This window comes from Triticum aestivum, chromosome 6B (assembly GCF_018294505.1).
Source record: "Triticum aestivum cultivar Chinese Spring chromosome 6B, IWGSC CS RefSeq v2.1, whole genome shotgun sequence".
In the NCBI taxonomy this organism is placed as follows: domain Eukaryota; kingdom Viridiplantae; phylum Streptophyta; class Magnoliopsida; order Poales; family Poaceae; genus Triticum; species Triticum aestivum.
The window spans coordinates 301,913,595-301,924,459 of NC_057810.1; the positions used below are offsets into that span (position 1 = coordinate 301,913,595).

The 10,865-nt window shown below is 42.4% G+C and overlaps 1 protein-coding gene across 2 annotated transcripts; it reads right to left on the reverse strand.

Annotated features, from left to right (window-relative positions):
• Nucleotides 1–820: 820 nt before the first annotated feature.
• On the reverse strand, nt 821–9,141 carry LOC123137007 (kinesin-like protein KIN-14D). 2 transcript variants are annotated; one of them, XM_044556539.1, is made up of 19 exons: nt 8,930–9,141; nt 8,583–8,839; nt 8,228–8,396; nt 7,895–8,022; nt 7,671–7,754; nt 7,474–7,551; nt 7,311–7,403; nt 5,484–6,998; nt 5,317–5,398; nt 5,134–5,229; nt 4,854–5,030; nt 4,458–4,564; nt 4,157–4,335; nt 3,300–3,464; nt 2,976–3,229; nt 2,715–2,887; nt 2,048–2,454; nt 1,809–1,903; nt 821–1,359 (listed from the first exon to the last, which is right to left on the reverse strand). In XM_044556539.1, exons 1-19 carry the CDS (start codon nt 8,964–8,966, stop codon nt 1,277–1,279), a joined length of 4,179 nt encoding a protein of 1,392 aa, XP_044412474.1. In that variant the 5' UTR covers nt 8,967–9,141; the 3' UTR covers nt 821–1,276. The 2 variants fall into 2 exon arrangements, with proteins under 2 accessions (XP_044412474.1, XP_044412475.1); XM_044556540.1 differs by having other exon boundaries at nt 2,029–2,454.
• Between the last annotated feature and the right edge of the window lie 1,724 nt (nt 9,142–10,865).

Sequence of the window (10,865 nt, forward strand, 5' to 3'; positions counted from 1 at the left end):
GCATGATTAACGGGTTGGTGGGCAGCGTTGTCCTAGATTAATGGGTGCATGGCTTGGAGAGAGGGAGGTTCTTGGAAAATAATTCTATGAGACCAGGTCTCACGGGTTAGCAGGTGAGACCCATCCTGATGAATGACACGTGACATTCACAAATCACAAAGCATTTATCCCACCCACCCACCTGAAATCAGGGAGGAGAGATTAGATGCTTTGTGATTTGTGAATGCCACGTGTCATCCATCAGAGCGGGTCTCACCTGCTTTATATGAGACCATGTCTCATATAATTTTTTTTCCGAGGTTCTTGACCATACGATGGAAAGGAATCAATGATATAAGATTGGTCTGACGAAGGAAATAAATCAGACCTCTGATGAAAAGTGTTTCCCTTTGCAATATGACGATTGAGTTGCATGCATTTTTACTCTATCGTAACTGAGGACTGAATAGTTCACTACCATGGAAATACCTCTTCATGTAAGTTTATTTGTTACTCCCTCCGTCCATAATATAAGAACGTTTTTGACACTAGAGTGTAGTGTCAAAAACGTTTTTATACTATCGGACGGAGGGAGTAGTACTGTACATAGTTCATTGCGTCAGTGGAATCAAGTCAACACAGTTTCCTACCATATGGTAAACTATTTTGTATTAAAGATGAAAAAAAGAGGCTTCCTACCATATGGTAAACTACTGAGAACTACGGTCATGTTCTTCACAGTGCAACGTTGCAGCAACTAAATTAAGTGCATCAAGTCAGTCAATATCATTGGATCCTTCGAAAGAGAAAGGAAGGCGACATCTTGAAAAACAACAAAGAATGAGAAAAGGTTTCTGGTCTTCCTACTATACTGAACCCCAAATCCTTGTAGTTGATGAAATTATGCACAAATCTAAGAGCACAACTGAAACATAAGAGAGCGCCAGATCATAGGAAAACATCACCGGCTGATTTCAGACCCTATGAGAAAAATACACCTATGCTATACCTAATTTAGGCAATAACTGATTAGAAGCCTTCACTGAATTGCACCTAGGCTACATATTCATGTGCTTTAACAACTTCTTGGAAGTTGTTTAGAGCGTACTGAAATAGTAAAAAGGATAAGTGAATCAAGCACAAGAGAGATTCACAACACCTAAATTGTCCCCCTGCCTAATTTCCAACTCAATGGGCATAATTACAACAAGCTAGACTTTACACTCTAGAGCTTCCAATAGATATTTAAGGCAAGTGGAAAATGGTTTAGCCAAAATGGTACAGTAAGAAACTTGATCTATGGTCCTCGTTTTGCACTACTAGTAGCTCTTGCTGGTGGAATTCCTTGGGTGCTTGTATTTCTTCGTGCCCCTGTTGGCACTGCAACAAGAACAAGAAAAAATATGCAGAAATGTTGAGAGTGGATATAATCCAGGTATTTGAATGTTAATAATCAATACTCTAGTAACTATATTCCTTGTGAGATTTCTACAAGAGTCACTTTTTTGTTAGATACAGTATCAGGAGTTACACTGAGTTTGTATTAGATTAGATTTGTTATCTGTTCGTCAATGCAAATATCCTTTTACTCTGGACCGTAGTCAAAACATCGATTCCATGCCAATGCATACCCAGCTAAATCCCGTTGTAATTACATGTTCAAGACATACTGTACATGTATGTTACCGAGATTAGGAGTGAACTATATGAACTAACTGTATGGATAAAACTGTCAAACTCAGTTATATTTCTCCCAAGCATTATTTTGTCAACCTTGGCATATTCAGAAAATTTCGAAAATCCAAGTGCAAAATAAAGAGGCATCTTACCTGAGGGTTTAGGAATAGCAGGATCCCTTGGTTTAGGCCGCAAGCCTGATGCTTTTCGGACTGTCAACTTCTGAACTCGAGATACCGTCTTTGTCCTACATGAAGGGAAAAAGGTGCAAGTCACAGACAACAGCCACAACCATGACAAAAGTTCCACTTAATGGAAATTCTGTATAAATTGAATTGTCAAATAAATGAAACTATTAAATCTCAGACTAACGAGAACTGGAAATACGCACAACCGCTCTTTCGCAGCGCTAGACGCTTTCTCTTGCCCTTGGTCTACCACACTGCTTACTGAACTGTCAGTTTCCGCACCGGTGGAATTACCCCCATCAGATGCATCACTTAACCTTCCATCAGATTCAACATCACCAAGACCAGAAACCTCAGGTTCAATGGAGAGCATGGACCCAGCTTCAGATTGCCTGTCACTAGTGTCAGAGAAGTTGTCAAGATCAGAAGCTGCTCCACTACCAACACTTGAGACCTTTCCTAGTGATGTTATGCCCGGAGAAGATGATGAATGCTTCAATATGTGATCAGCTTGTCTGTTGGACTTCAATTTGGAGGTGCTAGTATTCAGTAGCTGCAGCTGTTCGATTTCGTCGTCCTTCTTTGAGATAGTATCTTTTAGCATCGAAAGCTGCAAGTCGACACATTAGATGTCAACAACTGTAACTGTACTTCATTGAGAAAAAATCTTGTGCCACATGACATAAGGTTTTGAATTTTGACACCCTAGTATGATATCTTTAATTTATTTGCGCACCTCAATATCAAGATCATTAGCTAGTTACGCTAGTATGGTGCAATATCACTGCATTTGTCGCTTATTATTAGTTCTTAAGGTCCTTGCAATATCACTGCACCTCAATAATGTTTTGTGTTGAGAGAGTATGTTACCTGATCCATCAATTCTCTAACATCTTTGACTTCTTTTCCCTCCTTATTGGTCCTTGCAACACCTAGTTCCACCCCAGACACTCGTTCCGCAAATTTAAGAGTACTTAAGGTCTCTGTATAAGACGAAACGTCCGGATTGACCTGCACAAACATTAGTGTCTTTGCATGCCCACCTGCATATGAAATTTTTCCATGTCATGAACCTCTCTATACAACACATAATTATGTGACTAAAGTTAGTTCTTTAGTGAAAAAGAATACCCAGAGAAGTTTGCAAGACTTGTGTAAGCTTGCTATTTCTGTATGGTACATGCGCATTCTTCTGTGATAAAGAAAATATAACATCCCCAAGAGCAGCCAGAGATTTGTTGATGTGCTGTGCTTCTTTGAGCCTGTCTCCTGTAACTGCAGAGCGGTCCACCCTCTCACTTCCAGCAAGATCCACAAGGTGTAGAGCGCCACGTGAAGTGTTCCCAGTTTTTAGATCCTGGCCTCGGACATGAATTGTCACAACACTGCAGAAGATTACCCACTAATAAGGAGCTTTATTCCTGCAGAAAAAGAGAACTGGCAAAATTAACCTACCTGTGAGATCTGCTGCTTCTCTCGTTCAAAGCTGTTGCACTCATCGCTCTATTGCCGTGCCCAGTTTGCATTAGCTCAATAACATGAGAAGTTGAGTTGACAGGACATATAGTTGCGTCAGGAACAGCAATTCCGTTTGGCTGCATGGTATTCTGAATCCCTATCGTGTGCAAGTTAAGAAAAAAAAGGGGGGAGGGGGGATGTTTCAGTCTGCAAAAGGCAATTCATTGAATTACAAGCAAGACTATGACAGTAGAAATCTCATGAATACTGTGTACGGGCAATTGGTGTACCCGACCAAAGTTACAACTTTTTGGGCCTCCTTGGTTGGTGACTAATTTGCCAGAGTTTGCCAGACCTGCCTTACCTTAGGTGCTCAAATTCTTAGCCACACTTTGGCTTGCCTAAGGGAATCTTGCCATACTTTTTGTGTGTATGACATGTGGGGATTGTTTCTCACAAGAAGAATCTTGCCTTGGTTGTGGCTAGAACAAAACACCCACCTAACTTGGTCCTGCCTAACTTGAGGTGTGGCAAAGTGTGGCAAGGTGTGTCTAGGAACCAAACAGCCCCTTTATTTCCAGACACTTTCTTGCTAATAACAGATGAATTCAGAATGCATAAAACCATGACTAATGTTGCGTATTGGAGAAAAATGACTAAGTTTTGTTAGAACTTGCAGAAAACACACACGGACTACTATACCCAACTAAAAGTTGCAGAATTACAAATAGACCTATTTCAACTAATTTCGTTATAATAATATTACCACATAAAACAATGGCTGACATAGAACATGCAGAAAACACACGCAAACTACTATCCAGTGAAGCCAGTTTGGACAAACAAAAGGATATTTCTTCTGTGAACCACCACCACCAAGGAGATCACGGATTTGCTCATTGTAGATCTCAATCATTTGAACAGTAAGTTCATATGTGATCATGTCTCGCCGAGCATGGGAGATATTGAAAAGGTCATTTAGTGCTCTATAGTTGACGCCCCATTCCTTCTCAGTTGCCTTTTCAGGCCCCATCTAAGAAATCAATTGAAACAAGATATTGTAAGCACAACATTAACTATTAAAACATATATTATTAGTTCTTCCATGCAAACAGAAACAAAAAGCTAAAAGTTCATGTTCTGAAAGCCTCATACCATAGTGTATGTTTTCCCTGATCCAGTTTGACCATATGCGAAAATGCAAACATTGTAGCCATCAAGAACTGATCTAATTAGTGGCTGAATATCCTTGAAGACCATATCTATTAAGGAAAATTAGGATATAAGAAAACCAATTTATGACGTACACTATATTACTGCATTGTTACCATAGTTCAAAAAAGCGCTAGGCGTTAAATGTGCGTTTTGCCACCGCCTTGCGCTTTACTAACCAAAGCGCATGCTTATGCGCAGTTATGCACAGATTAAGCGTAGTTATGCGTAATGCGTTTTGCCAACGCCTAGAGCCTAGGCGCGCTTAAGCGCTCGCTTAGGCGCGCCTTTAGAAACTCGAGAGAAGGTAAATTGCATAGATCTCGCTGTTATGAGTACCTTGTGTAGTGGTAGGCCCAAATACTTTGTTGAATGTGAAATTCTTGCCCCCTTCCTTTTGTTTTGTAGGGTTCGATAAAACGAGTTCACCATTGTCGCCAATATATTCAACTGAATTGGAGCCCTCATCCTCCCCAGGTTGAAAAGGTCTAATCCGACAGTAAACTCTGATGTTTCCTGCTTCGTAATACTATGTTAACTTAATATTTTTAGCTGTACTACCTAAGTTAATATAATAGCCAAGAAAAATGAACTAATGATTGTAGTACAAAACTGGCACCTTTTAGTTCCTGGATCTCATTGAACAATTTTCTGTTTTCTGCAAGAGCTGCATGATATTTTTCTGCAGCATTTGTTACCACCTTAAGGTTTTGTCCTGTAAAAAATGCAATAATGTTAATTGTGATCTATTGATGAAATTATGTAAATACGAGACATAACTACTCGCAGGGTTCATTCTTACCAAGGCCAGCTAGTTCTTCAAGCCATCTTTTTTGACAATTTAGGATTTCATGCCTAAATGAAACAGAACATAGCCTCAAATCCTGATAAAACAAAACACTATTCACATAACTGAAAATTTAGGAACTCCCGATGGAAACCGAGAAAAGGAATTGATTTGACTAATACCTGAACGTTTTGTACTTGCAAACCCACAAATTGGTTGACCACTATTCCTTTCTGCTCCCAGAACTGGATTCGAGATTTAGATACTTCTTCAAATTCCCTTTTTCTCTTGATAGAATCTTCTAACATGAGCTCTACTTCTTTTATCCTATGTTCCAACTCCTCCTTTACCTGGGAAGCTCTGGTCTCTAACTGCTGACTATGTATCTCATGCAATCTTTTTGTTGCTTCAAGCTCTTGCCTGAGTTGCAGAATTACGCTGGCATTGTCTTCCTTATCTGCAAGAAGCCTAACTACATCCTCCTCCTTAGATTCTAAGAGCTTGCAGGCTTCTTCGTATGACGATCTTAATGCTTCCATTTCCAGCTTAACTTTCGCAATTATACTGTTACCATCCTCCTTTTCCTTCATCAACCTAAGAATGTCCTCATTCTCCTTTGTTAAGCTGTCCTGTTTGAGTTGCAAAATCATACTGGCATTGTCTTCCTTGTCTGCAAGAAGCTTAATTATATCTTCCTTCTTAGATTCTAACAACTTGCAGTTCTCCTCGTGCAATGATTTTAATGCTTCTAAGTCCAGCTTAAGTTTCATAATTGTATTGTTATAATCTTCATTTTCCTTCATCAACCTAATTATGTCGCCCTTCTCCTTAGTTGATGTATCTATGTCTTCATCAGTTGATTGCTTCATGTTTCCAACTGTGCCTTTTTTCAGGTCAGCCTTATTATCTTCCTTCTCCTTCGTTGACATGAAAATGTCTTCCTTCTCCTTCATCAATTGAATTGTATCTTCCTTCTCCTTCAGCAACCTAATCATCTCTTCCTTCTCCTCTGTCAACCTAACCACAATAGTGTTCTTCTCTGAAATCAATATATCATTACCATCATCTGTTGTTTGTTTTTTGTCCATAATACTACCATTTTCTGAATTAACCATATCTTCTTTCTGTATTGACCTAACCACATCGTCATTCTCCTTCATCAGCCTGATTATATCTTCCTTCTCCTTCAACAACCTAACCATCTCTTCCTTCTCCTTTGTGAATCTAAATATAGTATCATCCTTCTCCTTAAGTAACCTATCATTTCCTTCATCGATTATTCTTTGTCTTTCTTCAACCATGACCTTTTTTAAATCAACCATATCTTCCTTTGCCATCAACAGACTAACCATATCTTCCTTCTCCTTCAACGACCTAACCATTTCTTGCCTCTCCTTTTTCAATGTCACTATCGTATCATCCTTCTCCTTAAGTAACCTGTATTTTTCCTCATCCACTATTTGCTGTGTTTCTTCCACCTTGCCCTTTTTCAAGTCCATATTGTCCTTTTCCTTCAACAACCTAACCATATCTTCCTTCTCCTTCAACAACCTAACCATATCTTCCTTCTCCTTCAGCAACCTAACCATATCTTCCTTCTCCTTCATCAATCTAGCCACCTCTTCCTGGCATTTCATCAACATAGCCATATCTTCCTCTGGTAGTTGTCCTTTGTCTTTGAGCTTATCTTTCTCCATCTGCATGACAAGAGTGGGCTTTCATAAAGAAACAGATCAACTTTCTCCATTGAGCTAAAGCTATGGCCACTCAAGTACATGAATTGTCATTATTTACAGAGTGGACAAGAAAGTAAGTCAACCTTGCTGTTATTTTAAGCTATATGAAATAAACAAATGGGGTTCTGCTCAGTCACACTATTTTACAATTTACTGGAGATGAGAAGAGCTTGAAACTCATTGAGAAGAATTAAGCAATTTACTCGCAGTGCACAAAATTTCTGGTAAAAACAATTCGGAGATAGATGGCTCAAAGAAGGTGCTAGAATTTACATGTGTTTGCCCGCTTTGCCCACCTGCTAGTGCTTCCAGCACTCTTATCCTTGACTGATACTTCTCTTCGCGAGCTTTAATCAGGTTATTTTGCTGCAGACAAGAAAGAGATCACAATGGACTATTCGATACAAAAATAAACATGAATAACTATTTATCTTACATTTCTTATATGCCCAGCTTGAGAAGACATACGCCGTTCAATTTCAACTATGACCTTCCTCAGCAAGCAAGCGATGCGCTAGAATGAAATATTTCCATCCATTATACGCAAGGAAAGATGTTAACACGTGTAGAAACAAAATCTCCTAAATATGGAAAGAACAAACTAACTATATTGCTTTTTTATTAGAAGCCTACATAAGGTATCTGTCCATTCTTCCTGTCGATACTCTCATCAACGATGCTGTTCACGACACCCAGAAGTGACTGAGTGGGTGCATTCTGCAAAATAGGTTGGCTCATCAAACACGAGAACAAGTTGGCACCAGAAAATAACATACATTTTCTTTCATTTTAAATTTCCACAAGAATTGATTGATTATCTAGATGGTTTCAAGTGCAGTATGCAGCATTGTACTTACATCCAAGCTGGAGGATTTCATCAAGTCTGAAATCTTACAACCAGGAAGATCAGCAAATCCCCCTTGTTTCATCTGAAGTACCCCTGACGGAGAATACAGATCGGCCCCTAATGAAGGGCTGGACGGTTCTGCATAGAAAGATGACAAAAGATGATGTTTCAACTCGCAATCAAGTTATTCCCAAGCTTATTAACTTGGACTGGTGAATACTATCGCAAATTCTCAATATCAGTGCAATTGTGCAAACTCCCTAATGGAGAATACTGTCATTCTTGATATTTTTCGAGAGTACAAAAAAAAATCTTGATATCAGTGCAAGTAGAATAGCAGGACCTGACATAATTGGACTGGTGAGCACTCTTTGCAGCTTGGCAACCATATACTTTCTGCTTCCCTCGCCATCGCTTCTGGTGAGGAAAGTAAGGTTCCGTTCTTCGCCGATGCGTGATCCAAACCGATCCTTGAGGGCAAGAATGCAGGTCACAACAGCTGTCATTTGACCCTGGATGGATGCAATGTCAACCAAGGATAAGAAGAGAGAAGAGAGAATTTATACTACTCCCTCTGTTCATTTTTGTAAGTTGTTTAAGACAGCTGAAATTGAACTGTTTTAGGTGCTGTCTTAAATGTCTAAAGGTCTTACAAAAGTGAACTGAGGGAGTAACAGGGATACGGCAACCGAACCAACCCTCTCGAGGTCGAAGGCGCTGAAGGTAGGCACGCCCATCCGCTCGACGGCAGCGCGGAACCTGCCGACATTATCCGTGGAGGCGTCGTCCAGCAAGGCGCCGGGGCAAATCTTCCTCAGGAGCGCGCAGAGCAGCCTGCCGCCGGAGAGCGCGGCGTGCAGGTCGTTGTCGGACGCGTCGGATGGTGCCGGCAGAGGCACGTCGGGGAATATCACGCGAAGCCAACCGACGGCGTCCGCCCGCCGCCTCGCTGTGGCTAACCATCCCAAGAATCAATCAATCAGTCAGTCAGTCAGCCGATGGACCCCGCAAGAAGAGAGAAGAACCAACAAGGGTGGGTGTTTACCAGGGTCTGGCGCGGCATTGGGGGCGCGGAGGGACATGGAAAGCGAGGTGAAACGGCGCGACGGAGACGGGCATGCGGTGGGTATAAGCCGCCCAACATCGAGGGGACGCCGAGGAGAGGGAGGTGAGGACGGGAGGGAATGGAGCGCGCGAGATTCATGGAGGCGGTAGCCACGCGGGCCTCGTGCTATTTTTAGGTGACGGAGACGCACGACGGAAGGGAAAAAAATAAGACCAACCAAGGGCTAATTCTCGTTGGCATTTTTTTTATGGGTTCTTTATTTTTTGCTTCTTACTTTGTACTTTGACAATCTGCCACCGGTTACTTTGTCATTGATTTTTTTGCCACACGTTACTTCACACTTTGATCTTTTGCCCCTTTCAAGTGGGACCCATGATGAAATCCCCAATTTGCCCTTTGCATCGATTGACCACGCACGGGACAGTATCGATCCCCATCTCTCGTTCGTCGTTCCTCTCTCTGCTTTGCGGATGAGGGAGGCGGCGGCGCTCCGGTGGCCTTCGACGCCGGCAGATACCTACAGACGACGGCATCAAACCGCCCACCAACCCTAGCTCCACACCTCGCCGCAGCCATGGCGGACCGAGCGCCCCCGCTGCTCCTCAGTGGCCACCACGAGCAGCCATGGCGGCGCATATAAGGACGTCCATGGCAAATTTCTCTGTTCCTCTGCTCGCGCGCCGCCCCTTCCAACCATGCGCCGCTGTTCGCGCCACCGCCCCTTCCAGCCATGCGCCGTTGTTCGTGCCACCGCGTCCAGCTGCTGTTCGCCGGTGGCCATCAGCCAGCCCGCATGTGTGCTGACTCCGTGCTCTAGATGGATGCCAGTAGGTGCTTCTCTCCGTCCAGCTGCTGTTCCCCAGTAGGTGCTTCTCCCCGCCGCCCTGTGGTACTGTTGCCCGCCGCCGCCACCGCCGGCTACTGTTGCTGCTTCTAGTCGGCACCACATACTACCGATGATGATGCTCGCCAGTGCCTTGAGCAGCGGTGGGTGGCACCTAATCACGACTCACCGTGGTCACTTGGAGGTAGCCGGCGACCGCCGAGGACCACCATATGCTACGAGATAGCCGCAGCCTTCTCTTGTGTCCTGGCGTGCGTCGGCGTCAAACAGGCACACAAGGGCATACTTGACCATCGTCTTGTCCATATAATATAACCCTCATTTGCATGTATTGTTTTTGTGTGAAAAAGTGGCAAAAGATCAAATGGCAAACTAAAGAGTGACAAAAGATCAATTACAATCTAAGCAGTGGCAAAGTGGCAAAGTAAGGAACTCCATGAACACCACGCGTTTAAGTCAGGACTTGAACTTGGATGGACTGTCAGCAACGAATCGACGGGAGGAAGAATACGACTATACAAGGATAAGGACGAGCCTTCGCTGCTCGACTCGGCCGCGGCAAGAATTAAAGACAAGCGCAGTCTAGCCCATGAGAGAGCCCATCAAAATTGTTTAAGACAAAAGTAAAGAATAAGGATAGTTCTAAAAAAAGTAAAGAACAAGGACCACTTTATTGTATTATGATAACTGGAAAGTCCAAAATTCGATACGGCTCGTACTACTATATGCTCTCATTATCTAGACCGATGGTATGCATAGGGATCTAAACTTAGAGTTGTATATCGAACGTATTGAGCAACAGTCAATATTATTGTATAGTGGTTGTGGCCCACGGCTGCCATACACTAATGCTGGAGTCCAGTTTGGTCCTCTACGATCTTGGCGTTTGCTGATTTTTCTGGACCAAGCATGCGTAACAGATGAGTATTGAACGAATACATTGTATTTAATGTGAAGCAATGCCTTCTTCCTGACAAACTAATGCTCACCGTCATGTGTCCACTTTTATATCTTTGCGTCAATAGCTTATTACCCTGCATTATTAGAGCATTAGGCACACATAAAAGGAAC